Here is a 12,310-nt window from a genome sequence, read left to right on the forward strand (position 1 = left end):
TTGCCAACCTCCAGGTACCAGCTGGAGAACTCCTGCTATTAAAACTGACCTCCAGCCGACAGAGATCAGTTCCCCTGGAGAAAATGGTCACTTTGGCAATTGGAATCTATGGCATTGAAGTCCCTCCCCTCCCCAAACCCCGCCCTCCTCAGGGTCCACCCCCAAAACCTCCCGCTGGTAGCGAAGACAGACCTGGCAACCCTGCTTGTGCCATGGATTGCTAGGTGCCCATGGGGCATCAGTACCCAGTGGCTCAGCTGGGGAACCAGCCGCGACTTGTGGTATGTATGCTTAGAACAGGTCTTCTAAGTAAGCATGCATAAGTTTGTGACTTTCCCCTTCTGCAAATCCAGCACAAAAAAAAGAAAGGAGTGTGTCCAAGATCATGCAAAAAAGAGGAAAGTACTAGGCCAGGAGACAGGGTGTGGGAATGTGTGGGAACCAAGGCCCTGTTCCATAGGTCACCTGAGAAACCAGAAGCCAGCAACTCCTCGAGAAGAGCATTTTCCTCTCTCCTCTTGGCACTTTTCCCCTGCAAGAAAAGAGAGCCTGTGCATGTAGGGAAAGGGTGGGGGAAGCTGTATCGATGCACCTGGTTTGGCACGCCTGCCAGAGACACAGCCGCAGCCGCTGTGGGTTTACTCGGAAGTAATCGCTCTTGATTGCACGGCGACTGCCTTCTCCAAGCGCACAGGCCCGCAGCCCCCCGACCCCGATTTCTCCAGCAAACCTGCGGCCCTCGTCTGGCGTTGGTGCATCGTATGGATGCGGCGCGCGGGGGAGGGGGGGGGAGAGAATTCAGGCTCGGGGGTTTCCTGGCTCTCTGACGCTCATGCCGGTTTCCCTCGTGCGTTCCCCCCCCTTTACATCCTGGAACTATTACGATTTCTTTCTACACCCCCTCCCCAACTTGCTACATTATGTCCCTGTTTCCCCCCACCCCCGCCTGCGTCTTGCAATAACGAACGACAGATATACTCTAAGGGTGATGTTAGAGCCGCCGCCCCCCGTTATTTTGGGGGAGGCATCAGAAGGGTCAATGCAAAAAGCTGTGTCTGGGAGATGCTCTTGGAAAGGACCCAGAATCTAGCGCCGGGGCTGGGGGGGGGGGTGAGGTTGCGTTCCCCGCGCGATCCTTTCCAGCCCCCGCCTTGCGCATCGTCGCCAAAACCCAGCGAAGCCTCCCAATGTGGTGGGCTTATTTAAATGATATTGCAAACCTCCCCCCTTTTTTTGCATTGCGTGCACGAGGGAATCATGCTGGAAGGAGATATTTCAAAAGCAACCCCACTGCACCCCCCCCCCCCGGCAAAGCTTTCTCACTCTCCACTTCTTGGGCAAAAGGCCGGTAGCAGCCAAGCCCGCAACGTGCATGTGAAAACTACCGATGGGGAAGGGTGTTGGTGAAGGATTATAAACCGGCCACCCCCCGACGCTTGTCCCACCCGAAGCCCCTCGACCCAATCGCCAAAAGGCTCCTAGCCGTTTTCTCTGCTTGCAAGGGAGAAGCGCCCCGCGATCCCTAGCCGGCTCTGTAGCGTTTGCTTGGCAATGCCCTGCAGATTGCTCACAATTGCAGGCAAACCCCCCCCCCTTTCCCTTCTAGCAAAAAAAAAGGGGGGGTCATTCTTGCTAGTTTCTCCGCCTGTGGATTGAGCCTTGTCGATTTTCCTCCAAGATCTGTGAATTGTTCATCAGAAAAGATGGCAAAAAGAAAAAGACAACGAGATCTTTTTTTTTTTCTTTTAAGGCGGTGCTCTGTGTGTGTGTGTGTGAGAGAGAGAGATTTGCAAAGGTTTTATATATATATGCATTGGAATGGAAGGTTTGTTTTTTTGCAGGATCAGGAAGGTACAGGCGGTGAATTAACCTAGCATGGAACAGCCCTCCACCACCCCCCAGTATTTAGTAAAAGGAGGGGGGAGAAGGGGTGCCATTAAAAAAAAAACCCCAGGGATGCAGCAATGATTAATCACCTGAAATTTAAACGTATGACCCCCTTGGGAGTTTCCGCTGTTAATCCTCGAAAAGCTCGAGCCAAAATAGGCAACATTTAGACCAAAAATCTGCTGGGAGAGAAGGGGGGAAAGGAGAGACGGAACCAGTTTTCCTTTCTCCCCAAGCTCCGGCGCGACTTGGTTTAGCCCGGCTGCAGCAGCTAAAAAAAAAAAGGGGGGGGGGAGAGATCTTTGCATTTCTTGTTCCCAGAGCAAAACATATAAAAAAATTCAAATGATATCTCTATGAAGACATTAAATAGCAGCTATCCCCCCCCCGCCGCCTCGTTTCATTTTTAAAAAGGCAACCTGCTTTCCCTCCCATTGTAGATTATCCCACTAAGCAAAGGAGGGGGGGGTTAAAAAAAAACCCCAAACCAATCATCCACCGCTCCCTCTCTCTCCCTCTCCCCCCTCCTTCCCCTCCCTTCCTCCTCCTCCTCCTCCTCCAAGCAAATCAACCCCCCCAGCCCCTCTTTGACATGCAACCCTCTTTTGGCTGGGACAAGCCGGCATGCCGCTGCAGCTTTAAACGGAATTGGGGGAAATTGGGGATTTTTGCTCTCATGACGGTGGAGGTGAGCTCCTGGAGCCGGATTCTTCTGCTGTCGGTGGGGGTTCTGGCCACATCAGCCGCCGGTAAGTGGAAGTCGCGGGAGGCTGGTTAAGTTTCGGGTCTCGATGGCATGGGCATGGTTGGCCCCTTGGATGGGGGTCCCCCCACCCCGCTGGGAGACCCTCCTCCGGTTATTTTGCATTTCCCCCCAACTTGGGTGGGTGTGTAGGGTCGGGTCTGTTGGGGTCTCCCCCTGTAAGGAGAGCCTTCTCGTTCCAATTTTTTTTTTTAAGCATGATGTTAAAGTTTTTTCCAAGGATGGGGAGTTAGATCAACACGTATCAAAAGGGGGGGGGGTTGTCTATTGTTTTGAAGGACAGGAAAAGATGGGGGCAACTCTGCCTCTTGGGGGGAAAAAATCGTTTGGCTGCCTTTCTGGGGAGCCAGGGTGTGAACTCGGCAAGGTTGGGGAAATAAGTATTCTGATGGATCTCCCCCCCACCCATTCCCTAGGTATCTTGGACATGTTTCCTCTGTAGATGTTGCATTCCTATAGAAACACTGTATGAATGATGCACGCACCTTCCCCTGCCCATGTTAAAGAGAGCAGGATCGAGGATTTGCCCCCAGCATTTGGATGGTAACATAGCCCACCTGCTTTTGGAAAAGGGACCCCGCTAGGTTAAACAGGAAGGTTGTTTCCTTAGTAAGCCTCCAATACACCCTTGCAGTAGAGTCCAAGCAAAGAACTAATCTATTGCTGAAGTTTCATTTCTTACTGGAGTGTCATTCCAGCAAGGTCGGGGGGGGGGGGTTATGAGGGTGCTCCTTTCCCCTGGAAGGGTGTTTCGTAGAGCTTTAAGAATATAGTTTCTTCCTTGCTGTATCTTTTTGGCAGATTTCCCACAAGCATTGGGGGGGGGGGTCTTCCTTCCGTTTCTCTCTTTTAAAAAAGCGAATTAATATAGGTATATGATCTGTCAACTTTGTGGTTCCAATTGAAATGCAAGTCTGTTGTCTCTCATCACGGGAGATTCTCTCCAAGAGGTCTCTGGCTGACAATTGGCTGTTTGTTCAAGGGCATCTCTTGGAAACCCTTCCAAGGATGGAGAGGGAGGGGGGAGAGAGAGAGAGAGAGTCAATGAACTGATTAGGGATAAAATATTCCTTTTGACTCACTGCATACCCTTTCCTGCCTCGTGGAACCTTTAGAGACTTTATGCATGGTCATCCTACAAGTGGGACACAGGGCCAGAGTCGAAAGTGGTCGAAGGATTATCTCCTCTCCTCGCCTACCCAACGGGCACTAAACATTGATCCTGGTTTTGAAGTGGACAGCAATTTCAGATGTTGGCCCCTGATGGCTACTCCGTATCTCTTCGTTCTCACTCCGATACAGTCTTGATTTTGATGGGGTTTGGGAGTCTTTCGTTCTTCCCCCAAACCTTTCCCCCTTCTCTGCATCAGCTGTATTCGTCTGTGTCCCTGTTTACTGAACCCAGTTATCTGTTTCCCCCCCCACACACCTTAGTCTTAGACAGGAAGTTAAATTCTTAGACCTTCCTTTTCCAGAGCAAGTAACTAGTGCCCAATTAAAAATGACACTGGGATCATTGTATGCCCCGTTGGCTGCATGAATGCTGTTGTTTCCAGTTTGTAGGTTTTTTTCAAATAGGTTGTGGTGTAATGATGAACAGTTAATGAAAGGTTGCTGTTTTGTGGTGGATCGAAAAATGGATCTTTGGTGGTGGGTTCCACGTTGTCTATACAGTGCCCGCTCCAGCCCATTTCTTTCCTTGGAAAAAAGGTGCAGCACAGGAAGTAATAACCCGCAGTGCCCAAAGAGTGGCAGTACAACTGTGCAGGAAAAAAATTGCTGGGGAGTAGTTATAGCCTGTATTAAATATGTGCATCCAGATGTATACCATATAGCCGCCCACCTTCCCTAGTCTTCCTTGCATCCGATTGCTGAAACTTGCCAGTAACTCTTGTTGCTTGACAGAGTACCTTAAACGAGGAGGATTTAAAGAAGGGGGGTTAACAGATTGCTGCCAACATCTGTACAGATGTTGTTGTCTTGGAGGAAATCATGAGCAACAATGAGATCCCTGCGTGCGGCGTTAGCAACCAAATTCACTATCACTTAAAAGGGCTTTTCCTGCCGAAGAAGGAAGAGGTGATTGTAGGCAGTTTCCCACAATGGTTCTGTTGCACTGGGGCATTTCACAATAAAGTGCCTTGTAAGAAAGAAATGCTGTAGGCAAAGTATTCTTGAAAAAGACTGGCGACAGGGTTGGTTATTGAACCCAGTTTTGGGTGCTAAGACACATATTTATGGTAAGCTCCCAACATCTCTCTTGTCTCCTTCCTCCCTAAGCTTCATGCTCTTTTGCTGAGTTGCTTCTGACATCACTCCATCCAAAGAAAAAGTGGTTTTAAATCTCCTTGAAATCAGTGGGTGTTGAGAGTATTCCTAATATTAGACTCAAATGTACTTTTCCTGCGGTTTAAACTAAGGATTTGTGGAGACACCTTCCCCATCTTGAGAGGTTTGGGTAGCCTTGTCAACACTTTTTCTGGCTTCCTTCAATATCCCTCAGACGTTTCCTCTAGAAGGAACAACACCCCTGGCCCTAGAACCCTATCACGTTGGCGCCAGTTCGAGTTTGACGTGGTTCTTTTTTCTCACTTCAGGGACTATAATTCAAGCTGTTCCACTCGTGACCTACCTCAGCCCGTGCCACCAAAATTTCTGTTTTTGCTGCCTATCTGGGACAACAGAAGTGTGTATGTTAAGGTCTATCATTAGTCTGAGGAGTATGGAGGTTACTTTTATCTCACGGATGCTCTATGGTCACCCTTTGAGCTTCATGGCTGAGGGGGGATCTGAACACAGTTCTCCCCGGTCCAAGACCAGTTATTTCATTTGTGTCACCCCCCTGGTTCTCTTGTTTAAAACTGGAAGGCCAGAGTTTGTAGGCTGCATTCAGTTGTTGTGTAGGACTGCCATGAACAGCTCTTCCACATCACCTTTTCGACCTCTTTGGAAACGTTTTGGAAGCCATCAACAAATCCACCATCCTCCATCTTTTCTGGGAGAAACACGAGACAAGTTTATCTGGAAAAGTCAGCTCTGACTCACGAAAGCTCATATTGATATAAATGTTGTGAGTCTTTAAGGTGCCACTAGAATTTTGTTATAAATGCAACAGAACATCCTGTGGCTATCTGTAATGTGTGTGTGAGACGCCTACTGCAGACAGAAAATAAACCAGGCTTTAGGGATTGGGATTGTTTACCTTGTTTATTCTTATCTCCCCCCCCCTTTCTCCGAGGGACTTAGAGGGGCGTATACCATTGTCTCTTCTTTGTATACTCACAACCACCCTGTGAGGTAGGATTGGCTATGACTATTAACTAGCCAAAGATCACCCAGTGAGCTTCATAGCAGGAGCATCTGAATGCAGGTGTCACAGATCTAGGGTTGCCAACCTCCAGGTAGTTGACTATCAAAAGCAAACCGCAACTGTGGCTCTAATCTAAGGTAAATATTTCTAAAAAAACAGGACTTTAATCAGCTATAAATCTACACATTTTAACATTTCACAAAATTCCAACATACAAAATGCATTCACAAATGGTGCTAGTAACTTATCTAACCATTAACCCCAAACCTTACAAATATCAACTCCAACTTAGCTCTTCATATCCACAGTTCCATTTCGACTTCGCTTATAGATCTTAAAGAGCCAAGTAGCTTCTTTTCTTTATCAGTCCTAAACACTGAACAGCTTATCACTGTATAGCCCTCAGAACAACCCTGTGAGGTAGGCTATGCTGAGAGAATGGGACTGATCCAAGGTCACCCAGTGAGCTTCATAGTGGGGATTTGAACCCTGGTCTCCCACATCTTGGTATGCCATTCTAATAGGGTTGCCACCCTCCAGATAGTAGCTAGAGATCTCCTGCTATTACAACTGATCTCCAGCCGATAGAGATCCGTTCACCTGGAGAAAGTGGCCGCTTTGGCAATTGGACTCTATGGCATTGAAGCCCCTCCCCAAACCCCACCCTCCTCAGGCTCCACCCCAAAAACCTGCCGCCGGTGGCGAAGAGGGACCTGGCAACCCTACACAGATTCTAGTTCAGCACCGTAAATCTGTAACATGCTAGCTCCTTTCTAAAATCGAGGGGATAGTCTCTCCAAATAATATCTGTAAATTGGTCCTAAAATGAACGGTTTGGTGATGATGTATGTGCTGCCGCCACTGTCTTTGGGCAGTTTTTCCTACCTTCAGCTTCTTGGGGAACTAACGCTTCTCTCTTTAGAGCCAGCGGGCCAGGACCTGGTCTTGTGCTGTACATCTTTGTTTGTGTCCGGGATGTCCAACTTTGTGAAGCCTTTGTGCACTTCTGCCTTTTTGAGAACATTTGGGGAAGGAGTAAGAGGGGGGCAGGAAACACCTCAGCAGGTGTTTCAAATGCCTGTTCCCAGCCTTCTGTCATGATCTGCTTTGACCAACAAATTGGTGGTGCTATGCAACTGAAGTGGTAGATGTTGTGAATCTGTATCCGCTTCCAGGGCCATAGAGATGCACTGTACCTCTGAGGATTCTTTGCCTTCTATTCATCATTATTGTTTTATTTTTTTAAAAAAAAGATATGCTGCACTTGTTGGCCCAGAAATAGAACGCTGAAGAGAATTGCAGTCATGAAAACATTTAAAACTGAATTTACTCCCTCCTTGTAGGTATTTTGCTAGCTACATATAAAGGTCATTTTCGGAATTCCGTATCTCTTAGCTTTCCTAAAATGTATCAGACATATGGGTGGGTTTTAGTTTCATAGTGAATAGGATGCAGCCTGTGGCACAATTAAAAAAGAGTGAGACCCCACACCATGCCTTGGATAACACCTCTAGGAGTTCCTAGAAGGTATGCTTGTCTTGGATCTCCTTGGGGCCCTGTTGTGTTCCCCATAGACAAGAGGCCCTATTTACATGTTACAGTGAACCTCCAGGTACTAGCTGGAGATCTCCTGCTATTACAACTGATCTCCAGCCAATATAAACCAGTTCACCTGGAGAAGATGGCTGTTTCAGCAGTTAGACTCTACGGCATTGAAGTCCCTCCCCGAACCCTGCCCTCCTCTGGCTCTGTTCCAAAAACCTCCCACCGGTGGCAAAGAGGGATCTGGCAACCCTATTTGCAACTGAAACCAGGGAACAGTACCTGGAGAAATGTGCAGTTTGTATCACACATTCAGCTGTACATGCATTGAATGTAACACGAGAATTACCCAACAAATGTATTTAAAACAATCATGTATACACTTTATATGGATTGAATATGTGTTCACATGTGAAACAGGGCTTCTGGCTTTGAAGTATCATCATTTTTGATTCTGCAGATGATTAGGGTTCCCATTTTTCAGGTACTAGTGACTTGACGGCACTTTACACACACACAGCTGGTGATCTCCTGCTGTTACAACTGATCTCCATCCGATAGAGATCAGTTTACCTGGAGAAAATGGCCTCTTCGGCAATTGGACTCTATGGCATTGAAGTCCCTCCCCTCCCCAAACTCTGCCCTCTTCAGGCTCCACCCCAAAAACATCCTGCCAGTGGCAAAAAGAGACCTGGCAACCCCACAGATGATGCCAATAAAATGCTGCTTTTGGTGTTCATGTAATGGATGTGAGAGTTGGGTAGTCACATGCTCCATCCATTATGTGAAGCAAATTATTTACACCCTTGGTGATTAAATTTGAAGTAAAAGATGATAGAAGTGGGGAAAAGAGACCCTGATATTCAGGGACTTTTTCTGCTTGGTGTCAAATCTTTAAAGTGTTGAATGGCCTGGACGTAAGTGGAGGCATGCCCCAAAATTGACGAAACCCCTCTTGACAGGCCTTCAGTGTGCCAGATAATCAGTAGTTAATATTTTTTTTAATGAACTAGGTTTCCCCCCCCCCCCTCACTGTGGGACTATATGGACATAAGCAAATTCAGTATTTACATTCAAATGACCATGGGATCCTTGAATCAAGGGTTCACGTTTTATGGTGAGGAGCATGCAGGACAATCTGGAGAAAATGTCTGGATCTATCTCCATCTTGTATCAGGGTGTCTGTTTGTAGGGTTGCCAAATCCCTCTTTGCCACCAGCAGGAGGTTTTTGGGGCGGAGCCTGAAGATGCATGAATGTGCTCTTTCTTCATTTCTTTCGGTTCTGCACTTTGTTGCTGCTGGTGTTTTGATGAAGTTCGGTCTTTTACGGTATTTATATACCACTGACAAGCGAGAGAGAAAAAAGAAAGAAATCACATTGGACCGGAGGGGAATAGGATTTCCCATCATTGTATATGATGACTAGTTTGCCTCCCCATGAGGACGCTGTATCGGGATGGATTCGACTCAGCTGCACCTAGTTGTGCCAATCCTTGAAGCCCTAAGAAAAGGGTCCTGAGCATGGTGCCTTTTTCTGATGCCTGCCACGTGTTTTTATAAAGTGGGCAGGGCCAGATGAAGCTTTTGCCCAGCAGGGCTTCAGATTGGCCAGTGGAGATCTGATTGGCTGTGCAGGTTTTTTAAAATGTTGCTCTGGCGGCATCTGCCACCACGGCACAAGGATCTTCACTGTGTCACCGAAGGTAAGCTGGGGCAACCCTTTTGTAGATGGCGCCACCTCCTGTTGCAATAGGGTTGCCAGGCCCTGTTGCAATAGGGTTGCCGGTTGGAGGGGGTGGGGGGAACTTACCAGTGGCAATGTCATTTCTGGTGTGCACTGGAAGTGACGTCACGATGCTGATGACGTAGGGGTGCTCCGGTATTTGGGCCAGAACTCTAGGGTGGAAGGCGTTTTAATCGTCGGGTTTTTGCCCAAATATCAGAGCATCAGCTGCGATGACGTGGGGGTTAGGCATCAGTTTCATGCTGGTAAGACCATTACTGGCCAGCTGAATGGCGCCAAGGGGAGGGAGCCCAAAGTGGGGGGTATGGCAACCCTATATTTGACCTAATACACTGCTTGATGCATCCACGTCCTTAAGAACCCAGCATACACCAGAAGGTGAGACAGTGAAGCCAGGTTTTAATGTATAAGAATAAAGAAATTCACAGGGAGCTTCACTGTACTAGAAGGGCTTTTAGATATTTCTTACTGCCCATTATGTTATGATTATAATAGAATAGAAGCTAAAATGACTAAACTGAGGCTGTCATATTTTGGTCACGTCATGAGACGACAAGAGTCACTGGAAAAGACCGTCATGCTAGGAAAAGTTGAGGGCAGCAGGAAAAGAGGAAGACCCAACAAGAGATGGATTGACTCAATAAAGGAAGCCACAGCCTTCAGTTTGCAGGATCTGAGCAACGCTGTCAAAGATAGGACATTTTGGAGGACTTTCATTCATAGGGTCGCCAGGAGTCGGAAGCTACTTGACGGCACTTAACACACACACACATAATATTAGGATGTGTGATAAGTTATAATTTTATACTGACCGCTGAGAAAGGCCTATCCAGGCCGAAACGCATTTGGTCCGATTTGGATCTCCTGTTGGTCCAAGAAAGATTGTACATCGCAGTTGTTTATGTTTGTATATACTGAATGTGTAAGTTTTTGCCTTTACTAGGAGTGTTATGCTTTTAATCTACATGTGCACCTTATTAAAATTTGCATATTTGTAATTTTAACCCTATATGGCAGCCGTTTTGTGGCTGTGCCCACCACTCTGTATCAGAATGCCGAAGGTGCCTGCAGGCTCGAAAAGGTTGGGGACCCCTGCCCTAAAGCAATCTTAGAGACTTATTTTGAGAACAGAGTGGAAGGCTGAGGTTCATACCCTCTCCCCTCAAAGTATCACAAACCTTTGTCCTCTGGATTGGCAACTGCTTATTAGATCGTACTTCTGACCGATTGCCCCGAAGCCCTCTGGTTACTGATCCCTGAAGAAAAAGAGAGCAAGAACTTGTTTTTTTTTGGGGTGGGTATTATGTGCTACAAGTAGGTGAATCAGAAGGCCAAGTATTTGAAGCAAGTGGCCAGGTTAATCTACTGATGCCCAGTAATATGTGCCCTCCACTTTCTGGGGTAAGGTGGGTGGCTTATCAGGGGCACAGCCTTCTCTGCTGGGGCACCTTGACTCCACAACTCCCTCCTCACTAGCATTTGCTTGGCACAGAATCTGTTAAAATTCAGTTCAATTCAATTTCCACATCCAGCAAGAACATAAAGTATTTTTCATTGTTCTAGCTGAATACTGTTAGGGACCTGGAGAATATTTTAATGAGAGAATGGGATCCAAGTATTTTAAATAAAATTAAAAAGCTGTTCACATAGACGTGATTCTTGTGTTGCCTCCCCCTCCCATTTCTGAATCTTTGATTTTACTTCTAATAGTAGTCTAATAACTTGTTGCTGCACTGGTTTTAATGCCGGTTTTATGGTTTAATTAAAAAAAAAACACTGTCATTGTTAGCCTAACTATTGTAGGAACACTGTTGAATTTCTCATCTTGGCTGGTCCAGCTCAAAAATACTCATTTCTATTTTGCGTCTCCCTTGTGAAAATTGAACACATGAATCTTTATTTTCAACCCCACGGTGTGCTCTCGTGCTGAATTTTTTCCAAGCCAGTGTATGCATTTCTCAACATTACTGGCGTGTCAGTGGTATATAAAGGTTGAAAGGATTGCAGCGTTAGCTGATCACCAGTTGAACATGAGCCAGCGGTGTGATGCGGCTGCTAAAAAAGCAAATGTCGTCATGGGCTGTGTTAACAGGTGCCTCTTGTCCAGGCCGTAGGAAGTAACAGTTCCATTCTGATCTGTGTTGGCCAGGCCTCACCTGGAGTACTGCGTCCGGTTCTGGGCCCTGCATTTTTATAAGTATGTTGACAGACTAGAGTGCATTCAGACAAGTGTGACCAGGATGGTGAGGGGTCTGGAAACCAGAGGAAAGCTCGAAAGAGTTGGACACGTTTAGTGTGGAAGATCAAAGAGGTGCACAATCGCTGCCTTCATATATCTAAACGGCCGTCATATAGAAAACGTAACAGAATTGTTCTCCCTTGCTACGGAGGACAATTTATGGAAATTATACTGAAGCAGATTTTGGCTAAATATTAGGAGAAGTGTCCTAATGATAAGAGCTGTTCAATAATGGAACACCCTGCCTTAGAAGGTTGTGGATTCTTTTTCACTGGAAGTCTGTAAGCAAAGGACAGATGACCATCTGCCAAGTACTGTACATAAAATACTCTGGCAGTAAACAGTTAGATATATTAATGTCTCAAAACAATTTGATATCTTCATGTTAAGGTGAAGGAGTCCTTGTTCCATAGCTGGGATTTGGTATTGATGGTCAAGCCATTATTGCAAGTGTCTTGATTATTATTGTTATTTTAAATTTTAATTGGGGGTACGACGATGACAACTTACCTTGACAGGTAAAGGTGTCAGAATTTCAGATTTTGATCTTTGTTTCTTCTGGGAGTCAGATTCATTTGCAAGCGCTTCTGATCTGGTCCCGAGTTGGGTTATCCATGCAAACTCAGAACAGTTGACGGTCTCTTTGCTAGCTGAGCTATTCTGCGGCATCGCTGCTTGAGGGAAGGAAGGAGGGAAGACGTGGCTGCCTTCCAGTCGTCTTGGAGTTCTGTCAGAAGGAGACATGCATCAAAGCGGGTGCATGGAGCATGATACAGGCAGTCTGCCATGGATCTCGGTCCTGCCCGTTCGCTGCCAAGTTGGTT

General features: G+C 46.7%; 1 protein-coding gene across 1 annotated transcript in view; it reads left to right on the forward strand.

Annotated features, from left to right (window-relative positions):
• Window positions 1-2,508: 2,508 nt before the first annotated feature.
• The window catches only part of CSMD2 (CUB and Sushi multiple domains 2), a 690,555-nt gene continuing 680,753 nt past the window's right edge, over window positions 2,509-12,310 (forward strand). The window contains exon 1 of the mRNA XM_056846155.1: window positions 2,509-2,636. Within this exon, the coding sequence (XP_056702133.1) occupies window positions 2,564-2,636 (73 nt within the window). The 5' untranslated portion in view covers window positions 2,509-2,563. The remainder of the gene's footprint in view (window positions 2,637-12,310) is intronic.

The sequence above is a fragment of the Euleptes europaea genome, chromosome 3 (assembly GCF_029931775.1).
Source record: "Euleptes europaea isolate rEulEur1 chromosome 3, rEulEur1.hap1, whole genome shotgun sequence".
Classification (NCBI taxonomy): domain Eukaryota; kingdom Metazoa; phylum Chordata; class Lepidosauria; order Squamata; family Sphaerodactylidae; genus Euleptes; species Euleptes europaea.